At 39.9% G+C, this 17,875-nt stretch overlaps 1 protein-coding gene across 7 annotated transcripts in view; it reads left to right on the forward strand.

Moving 5' to 3' along the window:
• ralgapa1 (Ral GTPase activating protein catalytic subunit alpha 1) overlaps nt 1–15,917 on the forward strand; it is a 76,872-nt gene extending 60,955 nt beyond the window's left edge. For 6 of the 7 annotated variants that reach the window (XM_078174909.1, XM_078174912.1, XM_033643180.2 and 3 more), the window contains 2 exons: nt 9,020–9,144; nt 15,626–15,917. In XM_078174909.1, coding sequence (XP_078031035.1) covers nt 9,020–9,144; nt 15,626–15,771 — 271 coding nt within the window. In that variant the 3' untranslated portion in view covers nt 15,772–15,917. Of the gene's footprint in view, nt 1–9,019; nt 9,145–11,169; nt 11,202–15,625 lie in introns of all 7 variants that reach the window. The other variant, XM_078174911.1, reaches the window with a different exon arrangement.
• The last annotated feature ends 1,958 nt before the right edge of the window (nt 15,918–17,875 follow it).

Consider the following 17,875-nt stretch of genomic DNA (forward strand, 5'->3'; position numbering starts at 1 on the left):
TTGACGCACACACACACACATGTCAAAGGGTGAAATAGTGGGGTGACAAGGGGCCAATTAATGTATCACATCTGTTTTTCTCCTCGGTGTCTGTTTCAGCATTGGGTTAAAGAGCAGATGAATAGGGGTAAATACAATTGTGTGTGTGTGTGTGTGTGTGTGTTTGTGTGTGTGTGTCTGTGTGTGTGTCTCTGTGTGTGTCCGTGTGTCTGTTGTGGTTTTCGTGCACATCGACCCCTAACAATAAGTAGTGCATTAGACCAACCTATCTCTGTCCTCATCTTTGGCGTACGTGGACACACACACACACTCTTAATGAAATCACAAAGCCTCCATATCATTGCTATCGCAGAAAGATATAAACCCATTAGCTTTTTTCCTTTGGGCATGGACACACACACACGCAGACACGCACAGGTTTATCATTACACGCTGTAAAGCTTTTCCAATTGTATTATCCCTCTGATGTCCTTCTCTCTGTTGTCTGTTCCAATGCCTCGGGTGGAGAGGACAGATAGGGTGGGTGTGGGTGTGGGTGTGTGTTTGTGTGTATGAGATGCAGAGTGAGATACAGTGTGTGTGTGTGTGTGTGTGTGTGTGTGTGTGTCTGTCTGTCTATGTAATATCATGTAGTCAAGATCTAGAAAATTAATGGACATGGACGTTTTTTTATATATATATTTTTTAAGATACAAGTTTTGCTTTGTTCACATTTAAAATCACAGAAAGATGTGATTGTTGATTGTCCTGCTCCACACTACTAGAGATGGTGGTGAGCTCACCCAGTTGAATTGTGATGGGATTCATTAAATTGTGTGACCAAAGGAAATGATTCATAAAAACTTGAGGGGAAAATCTGAATAGCAGTGAGAGAACACTGTTCAGAGAAAGCTGGACCCCTCAGTGTTGGCTGCTCTAACTCTCTTATTGCTTTGGTCATTTTCAATATAAAGCAGACTAGCATGAGAGGACTGTCTACATTTAGCTGGTGAGATGCTATTTGGAGTCACGTGCCACGCGTTGCTTTGTGTAGCTTTAAATGTCAGCCTCACGTTACTCGAAGTTTTCACCTGTAATGCTAAGGTGTCCATTGCAACACCAAGGGGTAAACTTAACGGTTGGTGATATTTAAATGGACTTCATTCTTCTACCTGTGTATCCAAAGACTGATGTAGCTTATTCATTTGTTCCATAGAGCTCCATTAATGGTGGGAAACTAGCAACAAATATGAATGAGCCACATTTATTGTTGATGCATTGACATAGTTAAATAGGGATGTAATGGCACATCAATTAGGATCGATATATCGATTCAGTGGTAATGGCAAGCAGCCAAGAAAAAGACAATGTGGGTATTAACTGATATTGTCTCATATTGATCACAGGCCCCTGATTTGAACTGAATCAACAACATATTGTGGCAGACTGTGTGATGTCAGCAAATATCATATCGATGTCCAAAAAATGGATACAATAATGTATCATGATAAAGCTTATTTACACTCTAGTATGTTGCACTGGGTAACATCTTTCTTTTCCTTTCTTAATTACTGTTAACAACCTGGGAGCTGTAGTTAATTTTGAGTCAATCTAAAATGCACCATCCTGCTGCCACACATACACTTTTCAAGCACCAAATGTCTATTTGCTGCTGAAAATAGTCCCCAACAAAAGCACTGTTTTCATTTTTGAGTAATGTTTGCCCAAAATTACAGTACCCAGCTGTTTTATTAGTGTCTGTTGTCTTTGAAAAAATGAAAGTATAGCTTTGTTATGGGTGTTTAAAGACACAAGTTTACAGAAGGAACCAGTGGGCTTGTTTCCCACATTTGACACTCCGTAGGCACAAGCGAGCACCTAGGCATCATCCAAAACAGTAACATGACGTACAGGATAATAAACATGATTGACCCGCATCATGTTGATAGAATGCTGGAAATAAATTACGATCATGTTTAGAATAAGGTTACTATTGGCAATGTTCCTGTATGTAATTTGGACCATTGGCTCCATGATGCTTGTTGTTTGTAAATTACTTCATCAGCTGACATTATGAAGCAACCAATGACAGTTCCTTGCCATGATGTCAATTTGCAGCCAGCTGGCTAACCTTTGCTTAGGTTACAGTTAGCTAGCTGCTAATCAAGCAAGCTATAGTTAACCAGCTAGCTGTAACATAGCCACTCTGTATTGATCTGACAATGGGTAATAAGTGACATTAGCTGATTAAGTAATTTGCAAACAAGCCCTGCAGTCTGGATAAATTAAGATGACGTTATCCGCTCAAGGTTGTAATTTGCTACATTAGCTAGTGAGCCAGAGAGCGAAAAAGAGAGCAGATGGCAGCTACAGACACGGACCTTCAGTCAGCTGCTATACCAACTGAGATTCAGCCAGTACAAGACTCAGCGCCAGGGGTCACAGCTGGCTGGTGGCTGGGTCTAACCTATGTAACGGCAGTAACAGAAAGTTTTTCTGATCCAGCAGGGAATCTGAAGGTCCATCTTCGGAGCTGCTAGCCACATTTCTCTCTCTTGCTAGCTAGCTAATGCCTTGGCAAAATATGTATACCAGAAACACAGCAGGTTTGGACTCTGTGTTGTGTTTGCTGCCAGATGTTTGTCGATTAGTGGACTCCATTTCTAAGCTAATGTTCGCTAGTGTAGCACACTGTAGGCGCTACAGGAGAGCTGAAGAAAGGCAAGGAATTTGGAAGCCCTCAAAGGATGTGATGCAAACACAAACATCATATTCTTTATTATTCATTATTCTTTTCCTAGAGAATTAGTCCTAAATCCTTGACAGAAAAATCAGTCCACAGGTTGGGCAACTGATAAAGTCAAGGAAGGTCTTCGTTCCTAAGTTATGTTACTATTCGTTCACCCATTGTTAATAAAATAGCAATTACTACATGTAAAAAGTTACATACAGTACCTTTTTTAAATACCTGTTCAATCATGTAGCAGTAGCTTTTTCTAGATGAAAGATTTTAAACATCTGTAATATTCATTAGCAGTAAAGTTAGTGAATTGTAACCAGGGCTGGTGATACTGCAAGTAATGTTTGACATTATCTGCTCTGTTCCTTCAGCAAGCAACTCTTCCTCAATAGTAGAGAGGACTCTTACTCAAAGCCTATTGATCTGTTCTCTCAGTAGCATTTTTAGACTGTAAGTACAAAGTCCATACATGTCAGTGACAATAACTTGTGTACATGGCTGTACATTCTCTTCTGGGATCCTACCGGTCTATATTTACTACTGAGAACTTCTATATGGACATTTTGAGATGTGTTCCAGACAGAGAGGGTCAGGATAGTAAATGAACAAATTTGAGAGTATGATATCATCTTGGATCTTCACAGGAATATTTCATAGTTATTCTAAAATGTTCCGACATTATTTGCATATGATTGTGGTTTTTCTGTTCCTTTCACTAAAGTCCTGCCCTTGTGAAAGCAATGCTATTTTTTTTACCACTTTAAAAACTGAACTCTTGACTGTGTGTAGCAGCATGTTAAACTGTAGTTTGCAAAGCAGCCTGTGCAGCTAGGAGATGTTATTTCTCTTATACCCTATTCAGAGCGACACAGTTGCTCAGTTTTGACCCTCATTGTCGATCTGAATGAGTAAACGTGCGTCATGCAGCCTTGTTAACAGGAATGAATCCACACGTACCATTTGAAATTACATTTTTAAATATCTGATTGGAATATGTGACATACCGAAAGTACTTTGTTTAACCAGATGGCCGTCTTTAGAGGGAGCCTGGAAATTTACATTTTTTCTTTTATGAAATGTCCTTTTCCCCCCCAGATGATTCAGTCACTGTAGATACATATGAAGACCTGAGCTGAGCTGTAGACACATCATGTCAGTTCAAACAAACTTGGATGTTCCTTTATGAAAGACTGACACAGAAAAAGGTTTGACTTCACATTGTAAAATTCGAACTATTAAGATAAACATTTAAACAGCAAATTAACACAATATATATTGTTATTATATAAATGACAATTATATAAAAATATAGATAAACAGATTTTGATCCAAGGCTGTCATAAAAATGAGTGGAGTTGAATGTTCGCAGTAGCACCTATACATTCACATACATATATGCAGGATATACTCCATATTCTAGGAACAGACACAATCCTTCATACAAACATTGGCCCACATTCACACACACTCTCACACACACACACACACACACACACACACACACACACACACACATACACATACATCCCAGCGGTGGGCCCAGCTCCTAATGCGCTAACAAGCTCCCTTTCTCCTCCCCTCGCCTCCTCTCCTCCTCCAGTCTCCCTCAGTCTCAAGTGATCGCAGGAGTCGAACACCGCCACAATGAACTGCGCTGCGGGAGAGAGAGGGAGAGAAAAGGGCTGAAATGGAGAGAGAGAGAGTAAGAGCTGGAGAAGGCACGAACACTTCACTCTCTCCTCTCTTTTCAGCCACGCACAAGAAAATGAGTTTCTGACTCGATACAAAAGAGTCTTTTTATCCGCCCCCTCTCTCCTCTATCTTTCTCCTATCCGCCTTTCTCTGCTGTGCTTTCTCCTTTTTCTCCCTCACCAGCCTTTTTCCCTCTTCCTCCCCTTATAATTTTCCCTCTTTCTTTCCCTTTCTCTCCCTGAAAGAGAGATGTTTTTCTGCTAATGACTTAATAAGACGAGCCATCTGAAATTCAATTACAGTAGATTTCATAGCGGCAACCGCTATTTGGATGGAGGGATGGATGAAGGCAGAGACATGTGAATGTGATGCAGATCTATTTTCTCTGACCTCTCATTGGTTTCTACGTTTTGATAGTAATAATAATTTTTTGCACAGTATTATGAGCTGAACATGCATCTCATAAACTTATTTTCAGAGACTCTACACACCCATAGTTCTCCCACACAGGTGTTCTCACATTTTTTAGATCATTGTCAATATTGTGGTTTTGTTAAAAAAATTCCACTCTATTTTCTATATAGTGCACTATATTTACCCGTCTCTATTTTATATTAGTGTTCAAATTTTAAATATTAAATGTATCTTTTATATAGTGCCTATAGTCCTTGTTGGACTATACGTTGGAAATGAGAAGGAGTTACTTCTACCCCCATTTGCCCAGGCAGCACAATTTATACTGTTATCACAAGACTTTTTTCACAGAAGACTTGTAAAAGTAGGAAAAGCACAGGTGTTACTGTGTGACAGTGAGTCAGCAAGCACAATAACCGGGAGCCTGAAACTGAAGCAGCTAAATGGAATTCAGCCATCATTAATCTTATTTACACCTTTGCTTTTCTTACTGTGACGTGTCAAAATGTCTTCAGTAAATAAGGTGCTCTGTTATTAGTTGATAGAGTTTAGTGATACTGTGAAATTTCACCTACAGTAGCCTCAACCCATCTAATTAAAAATGGGCTAGGCAGAAATCTGGAGAAGGCAAAAAAATGAAAAAAGAAAAAAGAAAAAAAAAACCTGCATGCAGCGCAGTCATGCAGCCCCTTCATGCCCCACTCTCACTCTTGGTTTATCAGACCACAAATAAGATAAGAATTAGTTGCCAGCCATCCCACTGTCCCTCCAACTTCACCTGGAGGAGAGCAGGTAGCGGCTCCCAAATGGGGTCACAGCAGGCTGGTGGCCAGTTGCAGCATTGGATCTCACCTTCATCAGAGAAGCAAAAGAATGTTTGCTGATCTGGTGGGGAGTCGGGCTGTCCGGCCCCACAGAGCTGGGGTTTGCACTGGCTGGATTTGGGATGCTGTGGCTGCTTACTGGGGGTCCACCTTCTCTCAGCCAGGTGGTCTGTAGTGGCGCGGAGTGAGGCGATTTGATTTTCTGAGACAGAGCAAAGAGGAGGCTCAGAGGTCTCATCTCTCAGTCCATTTGAATTACAATATGCTCAAAGTTTATTATGGGGTTTTTGCCCAATGATGGCAAAATAAAATTGCCTATCCCAGCTTTAACCAGAGTAATTGAAAACACGTGTGTAGCTGTCAGGGCCTTTTATCATCCTACATATGAGTGTGATGTGATATCATCGCTGACATCAAAGTTTTGCATCAAGAGTGCATCCATCTCTCCTAATGCTGCCTCTTCGCAGCGGGGAGCTGGTGTTTGTGATACAGTGACATAATACCTCAGGCAGAGACCCACGCAGAGAGGAAGAAAGAGGGAGAGAGATATAAAGGAAGCAGACAGAGAACAATTGAAGAGAAGTGAAGTGATGTTCCTGTAATTTATCTCAGCAGTAGTACCATGTCCGTGTGTTTATCTCTCCCTCTTTGCCTTGTTCTTTCTTTCAGTTTCCCCGCCTCTGTAGACTTCTTTCTTTCCCACCGGTGTCCTTTAAACCTTTTCACCTTTACAGAAATTACAGAATAGAGGTCTTTGATAAGGCGGCACATTTCTAAAAACCTGCAGATACAGTTTACGGATACTTTCCCCAGCTGTTCCTTCATTCAACCACACAATATTTACACATTATATAAAGATAATTATAAGTTGTTTGCAGGAATATATAGTTGCTATCGGTCCTAATTGCATTACACCCACACATCTCTCCCCCTCACACACACACACACACACACACACACACACACATACATTCATTCACCTGAGGTGGAAGTGCGATGCAGGGGAGAGGGAAGCAGGAAAAGGCAAACGGTGAGATCACAGAGAGACTTGATGTGAGAGACACTGGCTTGACGCTCTGTGTGTGACTGCTGCTCTTCTCTCAGCTCTCTCCAGGAGACACACACACACACACACACTCAGTCACACACCGCATCATGTTGTTGCTTAAATATCCTCCTTCCCCTGTCTCACCCGCTGTCCTCTCCTTTCACTTCCTCTGTGACTTGCTGCAAGATTCTCACCCTTCCTCCTTTTCACCCTTGCCATTTCCTGCCTGTCTTTTTACAAGTTATCATCCTCCCTCGGCATCTCTCTGTCTTTGCACCTCTAGCCTCCATCCCTACCTCACTCCCACCTCCATTCCCTCGCTGATTAGTTTCCATTAATTTCTTTGCCTTTGTCAGTATAATTTGAGCAAGTGAAGCATTTTTGAAATGAGAACTGCTATTTTTAGATTTTAAAGTCCACTAAGTTCCTGCGAAATCAAGTATGTTTTATTTCAGTAAAATGTAAGACAGACTGCTTCATCTGTCCAAAGTTTATTTAAGTTTTCTTCCTCTCTGCTTTGCCAGCGTTTTCCTCTCATCCCCCTCATCCCCATCTCTACCCTCCTCCTCTCTCTTAAATTCTGCCAGCGCAGTCTGTCCCTCCACTTTAAAGGAGCCATATTGTTGTTATTATCATTGTCTCTAACTGGATCAGTTACCATTAGACCTGAATCTTTCTCCTTCTGAGGCCCATAGACCTGCTCTCTAACCCAATAGAAAACCCATGGGAACTATTACAGATGGCCGACCCATTCACAACGCACCAGCGTACACACACACACACACACGCACACAGAGGTATAAACACACAGATTTCATTCTGAAGATTCATTGGGTTAATCCCATTACACACTCAAACAGGGGCACATGCACTTACACACACACATTGTGCCTGTTCACAACCACTCTTATCAAATACACACACACACACACACACACACACACACATTGCTCTCATTGAAAATCCTTGGTTATTGGAGCTCACTGAGCAAATGGTAATACTATTGGGAGATGATAGGACTGAGTTGTGTGTGTGTGTGTGTGTGTGTGTGTGTGTGTGTGTGTGTGTGTGTGTGTGTGTCCAAGAGACTATAACGGCTGCATATGGCTGTCATTATGGTTGGATGCATGAGCAGGACTAAGGAAGAGAGGGTAAATGTCATTCTATCAATGAGGTTATCTCTAATAGATGGACAGTTGAAGTCCTGGTTTCCATTTACTCCGCTCTCTGCTGAATCCCTGCGCCTCTCACTTTGAATTCATTGCTGAAGGCTGTAATAGCAGGTGATAAAAGGGCTTTGGTTTCCTTTTTTTTTTTTTTTCCTTTGGCTGCAGCATTCTCAATAGATTCACATGGTGTTTTTATCTGAAAAATGTTGCATACTCATTTAATTATTTTTTTTATTTTATTCTTTTTTGTCTGTTCATTTTCTTTTATATTTGCTCTGTTTACTCTGTTGAATTCTTTTTTCTTTTTTTTCAGTTTACTTTTTATTTTGTCACTTTTTATTCTTTGCTCTTTTCTAGTGATTTTCTTCTTTTAACCTTCAGATTGTTTTTATTTAGAAACAAAGTAACCCTACAACACTTACTAGGGGTACCCCAGAAATTTCTTTTTCCGCTTGCATACATTTGGTAGATGAACAAGACACAGAAGAAGCAACTTGAAGTAATTAAAGTGTAAATATATCACATTGTTTTCCTGAAATATTTAGTTAAAGCTTTCTTTTTCATATGTGCGGATTAAACCTGTAATGAATTGACGGTCTGTAGATAGATGGATGGATGTGCAGATTAATGAAAGATAAATTAATCTAGGAAAATTTCATTTAAACAATACCAAATGAGTAAAATATTCTCCCTATAGCACTTCAGTGATTTAGTTGTTACTTGAAGGTGTGGGAGTTTGGGAAACAGATTGAAAAAAGAATGGCATGAATCTGTGCAGCGGAGGCCGAGATATCCCGACTTTTACTTCCTAGCATGGGTCACGTTCCTAAAACACTGCATCCTACATTTCCCATAATGCATCGAGATAGCCTTTGATGAAACCCTCCCTGCCTAGTGAACACCCATGTCTTTTAAATTCAACACCTCCGGTTTGTAACACAGACTTTGCATTATTGTCCCCAAGCCTAAACTGAGATAACACTGATGACATCGCTATGACATCACCAGGGCTATTTTGTCAGACTCAACAAAGCTCCAAAGATTTTATTACCACCTCCAATTCTATTTTATTCTAGTTTTATCTTCTCGTTCCTTTCATGTGCTGTTTGTATCTATGTCTTCTTTTTTGTTTGACCTTGACCTTTGACCTCAGCTATGAGGAACGAGCCCGATACCTAGAAACTATCGTACAGCACCACCAGGAGCCAACCACGTTTGAGGATTACGCAGCTCGAGTCTACAGTCCTGCTCCCTGCACACACCTGCCCTCTGACTCAGGTAAGACACCTTTTGCTCTGTGAAATCCAGTAACCAGATAAATGTTATACAACAACAGCACCTGTCAGTCAAAACCTTGATGGTAGGCTTTGAGAGAACCGGTCATTAATTTTCCAACAAAGCTAAATAAGCAATGTACCGCTGTGGAAGGGGCTGCAACAAAACCTATTTTAGCCACCTAAAAAAGTGCCACCTGAACAAAATCAGCAACAGTTTGTGTCAGCTATATTTAGAATATTTTTACTGCTTTACTTCGCTGTCAGACAGAAATTTCTGGTGGGGAACTGAACCCAGTACATCACTCTCTTCATTGAGAAAAACATTTATTCAATATTGCTGAACACAGGAGCTGCTGGTGGAGTTTGTTTGTGTTTTTGTGTGACTTTGGTGTTTAAAAGGGTTAGTTTTGCCTCACCAAAGTGACACAAAAATACAAACAAACGAACTGATCAAGGCAGCAGTAGACCAGAAGCTCCCGTGTTCAGCAGGCTAAAATCAAAATTGCTTCTCCAAACTAGGGGCGTGCCGGCCGATATCTATTGTAGGTAAAACACTGACTATGGATAAGTTCCCCATACAACCCCATTTCAAAAGACCTGAACTGTCCCTTTAATTCTCCAGTGATTTACTCTAAAGAAATGTGAAGATTTCATCCAAAGAACAAATGCAAGTTAACTATACTACTTTTGTTCAGTTTAAAGCACTGTGCAATAATACTGGATTGCAAATGACCAACTCTCCAGCATCTCTCTGTGCACACACACATACTGGCAGCACACAGTCTGATTCACAGTCTTGTATCTGCTGAGTTCTGTTTACTGTCCAAAGCTGTGATCAGCCTTCTTCTGTCTCCAGAGCATCTCTGAGGAATTAGCTGACATCTGATCAGCCGTAGAGATGCCAGGCATGCACATGGGAGTTTTATTCTACTGTATGACTCTCATATGTATCCTGTTAAGTATATTAGAAAGATACTGATCATTTTTGTCTGTAATGTGTCTGTTTAAGTGTAATTTTAAATTGTGTGTCCCAAATGTAATCGAGTTATTTGCAGTAATTTAATTTTGCAGCTAAACCACACATTTTCTTTACAAAGAGGAAGCAACAAAGACGACAACTGTGACGTAGACCATCTTACTTATCAGTGTATCAGTTTGTAGGAGTATAGTGATTTGATGTATAACTTTGTTTCTTCACTGATCAAGCAGAGGTGTGACTGAGTGTTCGTCTAAATATGTGTGTAATTGATCACTTTTGTTTTCCTTGTCCAACTGCTTTTCCTCTGACCAGCTATTGTGTCAAAAATATTAATAATTGTACAGTGATAATAATCAACCTGCTTTGAGGCTGAATAACATTAAACACAACCCGAGATTTAGAATTTTCTATGGTACAGAAATCCCCTGTCAGAAGTAGTACGTTTCTCTTTATTGGGTAGTCAGTGTGTTGTTCAGCCCCAAATGTCATTTCAGAACACAGGATTTACATGTTTGTCGGCTAATGAGATATTAGGGTTACATATTTCTCACACATTTCTAGCCACTCAGTTCAGTACTTGCACATCTAAATTTGCCTGATATTTCAGTCCTAATGTGTGTATCATGTCGAATCTTCAGAATTCATTTTGTGTTTTTGACTAAATTCGGACAGTATAATAATCCTGTGCTCTGAAATAAACCTTGCTCAAATTACTACACCCCCCTCCATCTCTCTCTCTGTCTCTCTCTACCTCTCTCTACCTCCCTCTACCTCTCTATCTCCCCCTCCCTCTCCTGACATTAACTTACAGGTTCCCCTCCCTTAACAGCACAATGATCAACCATTCTCTCTTTCTTTTTTCTTCTTCTTTAATTTCACCTATTTTGTTCATTTTTTGTTTTTCAAAAAACAAATTCTGTTTCATTTTGTTTAATTTTTCCCCTTTTTTATTTTCATTTATTATATTATTTTATTTTTGTTTATGGGTTTTTTTTTGTTTGTTTGTTTGTTTCTTCTTCCTTTTCTTTTTGTCCCCCCCTCCTTTAGATCGTAATGTCTCACTTGCCTATAGCTAAAAGGTAAGCCTGGACACATGATTGACTCACCCCGTTCTGACTGGCTCTTGCTACTGACATTTCAACCTAACCTACGCTCTCCTCTGATTTCTCCACCATGTTGTGTTTTCTCAAATTTTCTCTGTTTTCTCCTCTGTGTTTTCCACAGTTTAAGCAGGTCTGCATGTGTTGGTAGTTATATTTAAAAGGAAATGTCATTTTCAGCTCGTCTGTGGGTGTAGTTTGAGTATGGTTTGAGAGTTACTAGGCAAAAGATATTTATTTATTGAGCTCAAAAATGAGCAGTTTCATTATGTAACTTTTTATCCTGAAGCACAGTGGGTGTAGTATTAGTACCCTCCTTCTCCCACTTGGTTTATGTCCCAGCTTTTTTTCTTAATTGTCACCGTTTCACTTTGATAACAGACACACAAAGATTGGACCTGTTGGATGGGTCTGAATCTGCCTTACTTTAAAAATTTATTAAATGATAAAGCAGTGTGATAGCTTTACCTCATCAGGTTGTTAGGGCGAACAGGTTAGCAAACTGCTGCTTATTTGTATATCTGTGGTGTATTCCAGAAAACATGTGTCATGGCAACTCTGAGTTGGTTAACCCTGAGATGAGGGAACTCTTTTTTTCTATTTCAGAAAGAGAGGTAACTTAAACTCAGTCCGTATCGAAGCACATTAATTAGCAGAGGTTTACTGTGTGTGAGAATCAAAATCTTGGTTAGATATTAGTTTGTTACTCAGGATGGCTGTTTAAAGTTACCACTTTTATGTGCTGTCAGTTGTTTCTTTGAACAGCAGTTTTTGCCCTCTCATTCAAATATTACACAACATCAAGGGGCCCTCAGCTCAGAATCAAACCTCTGCATGTCCTTCTTTTGTGACACCGAAGACAGGTGCAAGTTTGTCAGAGCAGGTCCATAAAAATGTTATTTGCTCATAATGTGTCATTTCAGTTTAAATTATAAAAGTCTGCATGACGCTTTAGATTCTCTGTTCTCTATCAGTCGTGGTGTGTTTGGTCGCACAGATGGAACATAATTCCTGTAATATTGGACATTATATGTGCATATTTCTGAGTGAGCAGGATGGTGGCGCTGCTGCAAAATTTGAACATGAGTTTTTTAAATAGACTGCTTATAGTCTGAACGTGTTGTAGAGGTGTTTAATTTAAAATGTTAAAATTTACTACATTTGTTCAAGTAGCTGAAATAAAGCCACTGAATGCTCCACTGCAGCCTGTTACTCTATTCAAGTGTAAATCAGCAACCACATTATTACTGGATCCAATTACAGCCATGTCTCTATGTCTTTGATTTATATATTTTTTAAATCTTCAACCATGTTTTTTATCTTTGTCACCACCAGACTACGGCTGAACAAATATATTTAACATGTAATGTAGCGTATGGTCTTAATAATTAATTAATGGACAGCACTGAGTAAAGCTTTATTGTTTTAACTTACTGACACTTTCCTCGCTCTGACACAGGCTCTTAAAAACTACATGACAAATTTGTCATAATCCTGCCGAGGTGCAGCGGGGGAGCTCGTAATTCCAATTTGTAATATCTCTACAACCACTGGATTGAAATGGTGGCTCTGTCTTTAATTTACCTGTTGCCATGGTGAATCGTAGTATCGGAGCTCCACTGATTCATTTGGAGTCATGTTTGTGTCCACCTGATGAATGCAATGCATCAGTATTCACTCTCCTTTAGCTCCGTTTCGGTCTCCACCAACTCCTGAGAGAAATATTTTTCTCTGAAGCTGCTAAATACGTCACTGTGTTCACCAGATAGTCACTAACTTTGTCTGCCTGCTACATCTGGAAACAACACCACAGTTTATTTAACACCATATTTGACTTTTGGTCTTTAAGCACTAGATCTGCTTCATACCAAACTACACTCAGTGGCACCAAGAAAGTGAGATGTCCTTTATAAAACGATGTGAGATTTCTGCTCTTTCGTCTGTTCACTCACTCTGTGGTTTTCCTGTTTGCTCTGTTAACCTGCGACGTTGCACTGACCTGCTGAAACTTTACCTCTAACCTTTTGTATGCTCCTCTCTTCCTGGTTTGTAGCACTGTGCGCACACACACACACACACACACATACACACAAACAAATTGAATGTGTATCTTCAAACTAACATTTAACTTTTATTTCTTCTTCAGTAGAGTTGTTTGTATTGTTGCATTTGAAATAAGTAATGTGGGTGGGATAAGCAAAACACAGATAATGTAGTTTCTGTATCATCACATGTGTACATGTTGTGTGCAGTGTTTATGTTGTCAGTCTGTTTGTGTCTGTGAAGTCTTTCCATTCTGTCTGTTCAGTGTTTTGAGTTGTTTTTCTCTTCATGTGCAACTTATTCTTTGTTCTTATTCATTTTTTTCTTTTTGCTTTCTTTTCTCTGACCATACCTTCATCATTCTCCTAAACTGCTCCTTTGTCCTCTCCTCTTTTTATTCCTTCTATTTTTTCTCCTTTCTCCACTCTTTCTTGACTGTTTTATTTTCTCCCCTTTCCCTATATTTTGTCTCTCCTCCTTTTTGGTATTTATTTCTTTCCTATGCTCCCCTTGCTTCCCTTTACCCATCTCTTCTTTAATGGCCCTCTTCTCCTTTACTTTTGTTTGCTTTTGTTTATTTTCCTCTCTTCTCTCATGCTCTCCTCTCTTCTCCTCTCCTTTCCTTTCCTTTCCTTTCCTTTCCATCCTTTCCTTTCCTTTCCTTTCCTTTCCTCTCCTCTCCTCTCCTCTCCCCTCCTCCTCCACCACTTTAGAGGAGCATAGTGTTTTGTATATGATGGTCCCTAAACCACTAGACAGCTTTAACCTGCTCAGGGTGAAGGGGAAGGGTCTGACGCAGAAGGTCCTTCATGCTAGCTGTGAATGGTATGCTATATAGATAGAAATTCACTCTAGTCCTTCTACCTCATGCACTTTATCTCCATCTTTTGACCAAGTGCTCACATAAGCTCAGTAGCTAATATAAACTGTAAAGTCAGACAGGTGTCTCCTTTTTAAAAGACGTGATGCATGATAATTTTGTGAAGCATTTTTAACCTGATTATTTAACCCTATTGTATCAACAGTGTTTTATTTGACATTTGTCAAGAGTGCAGGTTCAAAATTCCAATCTACCTTTGCAGCCAGTTAGTGATCATCACTACTACAGCAGGTTTTAATTTAAAGGTACAGTTAATTTTTCCTCTTACCTGTAGTGCTGTTTATCGATCTAGACCGTTTTGGGGTGAGTTGCCAAGTGTTGGAGATATCGGCTAGAGATGTCTGCCTTTTCTCCAACATAATGGAACTAGATGGCACTCAGCTTGTTGTGCTCAAAGCACCAAGAAAGTACATTTGAAAAACTCAGCAGCAATGTCTCTTTCCAGAAATCATGATCCTGTTACTCAAGATAATCCACAGACCTTGTAAGCAGTTTCATGTAGGAACTATTTTCTTTCTTGCGAACCACACCAGCCAAACTTATCACTACACAGAAGGAAATGTGCATCTACTCATGGACAAGAGGCGTCCTCCCTGGCTGAGCTGTAAGGTTAGCTGGGGTTAACAAGGATATAGCTGTATCTTCTTCTACAAGATGATACAGTTGGTGCGGGTAGAAAGAAAATCCTACATGAAACTGCTCACAACAAGGTCTGTAAATTATCTTAAGTAACCATGTCATGATTTCTGGAAAGAGACATTGCTGTTGAGTTTTTAAAATGTTTTTTTTTTTGAGGGGGCGGGGCACTTCGAGCACCACAAGCTGAGTGCCATCTAGTTCCATTAAAAACTGAACCGACACCAATCATAGCCAATGCGAGCTTCAGGCTCCAGTGAAGAATTAGCGGATATTTGTTTGTGGATAGGCAGTGTCAGTACATTGTCTAACCTAAATCCACCAAAATATAGCAAAAGGCGGGTGTTAAATATTTAGTGTCAAAACAAATTAACTGATGTAGATTTTTATTACACGTGTAGTCCCAGAGGCCCTCACAGGGAAGAAACATCTTAAAACAGAAAATCTCTTTTTCTGGGACATAAGCAAGCTGAGGGGTGTTAGGGATTTAAAATGAACCCAGTATAGATTACAAATAGAGCTTGTTCATTACCTGTTTTTCTAGTCTTTCTGTCTGTCTGTGTCCGTTATTCTGTGTGTGTGTGTGTGTGTGTGTGTGTGTGTGTGTGTGTCCATCATTCTGTCTGTCCTGCCTGTGTGACTGTAGGAGTTTGTGCAGTCTGGCTCAGTAGAATATTATGGGGCGTGATGTAATTTTCTTATTGTCCCCTTTTTTCAATCACTTATTTGCCTCCTCCCTCGTCTCCTTTATCCCTCCCTCCCCCATCAATCCATCCTCTTCACTTGCCCCTTCACCCCATGCCTTCCCCCTCCTCCTTCTCCTCCTCCTCCTCCTCCTCCTCAGGCTCCTGCCTAGAGATTCTTCGGGGAGAAAGTCCGGCTCTTGGGGAGGCCGGGAGCGACTCTGCGTCCCCCATGTCTCCTCGGACTAGCAAGAGCCGCATGTCGATGAAGCTGCGGCGCTCCTCTGGATCGGCCAATAAGACTTAAACTGTAACAACATTACACAGCCCAGTCCGAACAGATCGAGCAAAAGTGTTTCTCCAGAGGAAATTTGGTCTGCAGTTGTACTTAAAAGTACCAAAAATGAACCATGACACACATGTAAATTAACCGCTGTGGGGAATTCACATATATATTCCTTTCCAATAGGGAAAATGATGGGTGATGTTCTCATGAATGAGCGTAACAGTCATGGGGTGTCAGTAGAATCTGCCTCGGCAGAACGCTTTGTCACACAGTTGTGTGTTGTGTCTCAAAAACACATGTAATAGTATTCTGTGGACTATATTACACTGTCCGTTTATTTGAAAATTGCTCACAGCTGCTGAATTTATCCTTGGCTTTGCTCTGAAAACCTCAGAACCCAGTGCTGCAGCATGCTGATCTTTGTTACAGTAGAAACAGCTGAACAAGTGCAGCCTGAGCAGTGCAGTATTACTTCATTATAATCTGTGCCATATTAGAAATCGCACAACGCCAGTGTAACCGGGACTGTTAAAAGCTTACGTGTGCCACATTATACACTGTTATTTTCTTTTTTGTTTTTATTTTGGAGAGCACATTCAATGAGATCAACCTGCCGAACAAAGAGGAATAAGACAGCAGAGGTCGGATGTTGCTATGGGGAATCTGTATATTTGTACTATAGTTGGTCCATGTGTGTACAGACAGAATCATGAGTTTTGATATAAAAAGAATGAATTCTGAATGAGTGCACCGGTAGTGTTGCATGGAGAAAGCAAGATAAAAGTCTATTTTTGCTCTCAGTACACAATTAGGCCTGTAATAAAAATAAAGGCAGGGGTCAGTTTCTATTCAGTCTATAAAATGTAAATAGAAACTCATTCATTTGGTAACAATAAAACAAAAACTTAAGTCGTGGATGGGCAGCGCTCTCAAGCCAAAAATGTTCTGTGTTGAAATCCAGAAGAAAATCCCCTCTTTGAACTTGTGGGACTGAGAGCTGACCCTTGGAGCGAGGCGATGTGAGAATCAGTGTTAAAGTAAAGATGGAGCGACTGGTTGTCTGATAAAGGAGAGAAAAGCACTTTCTCCAAAATTAATAAGAGAAACAGATCAAAGAGGAAGCACTTGTTACGTTAAGGTTTTTTTTTGTGTGCTCATGCTGTAAAATGTGGACAAGCACTGATGATCATTCAATTTATTGTCGGGTTTTTTTCCCTTTTTTTAATTGACTGTAAAATATGTTTTGACCCGAACAAGAATGTTGCTGTATTTTTAAGTTCAGTGTCGCTCTGTCATCTGATGCAATGGAACCACAGCTTTTCTTTCTTTGTTCCTTTGACTATATATTCTGTATATCTATATATGTATGAGTATAAATATATATATACAGTAGATATATGAATATCTATAAGGATGTGTACAGTGTGAGGAGGCTTGTTGTGTATATACTGTAATGTGAGAATAGCTGCCAAAGCCAAACTGTGGTTTAACTTGAGACCACATATTCACTTATAATGGGTTGACACTACAAGATTTTATGCTTTTTTCCTTTTCATAACCAGTTTGCACTTCATTCTCTAGGAATCTAAAGGTAATTTCATTTTAGTGCTCTTCTATACTGTCGATGTGCGTAACCTTGGTACCACAGTCTGATTCGGCAAGTCTTAGGCCATCATTTTCCTCACTTTTCATTGTTGACATACTGCTAAACGAGTTTTTATGGCAGGTTTAGTTGTGGACTGATATATATAATTAATTTTCACCACCTTGGTGGTGGTGGAAGGATGAAAGACAAAGTGTATAAAAGAGAAATGCTGTAGAAACAAGGCCAAAGAAGAAGAGAAAGGAGATTCATCGCCTAGAAATGAAATAGGAATGGTTTTGTGCTGCTTCTCTTTTTTTTTCTTATCTTTTTTTTTTAAAGTCCGCTCTTATATTTAGACTCATCCCCAGTTCCAGTTCTGGATGGAGGGGATCCGCGTGTTATCACAGTCCAGAAAATTTAACACTACCATTTGTGTATTTAACTTCCTCATTTCAGCACTCCATCAGCTCAGCTCAAATAAAACTGACAGGATTTCAGATTGGCTTACATCATTCATGTACTTCAGGGGTTTTCTTTATA

The sequence above is a fragment of the Epinephelus lanceolatus genome, chromosome 15 (assembly GCF_041903045.1).
Source record: "Epinephelus lanceolatus isolate andai-2023 chromosome 15, ASM4190304v1, whole genome shotgun sequence".
Taxonomy (NCBI): Eukaryota; Metazoa; Chordata; class Actinopteri; order Perciformes; family Serranidae; genus Epinephelus; species Epinephelus lanceolatus.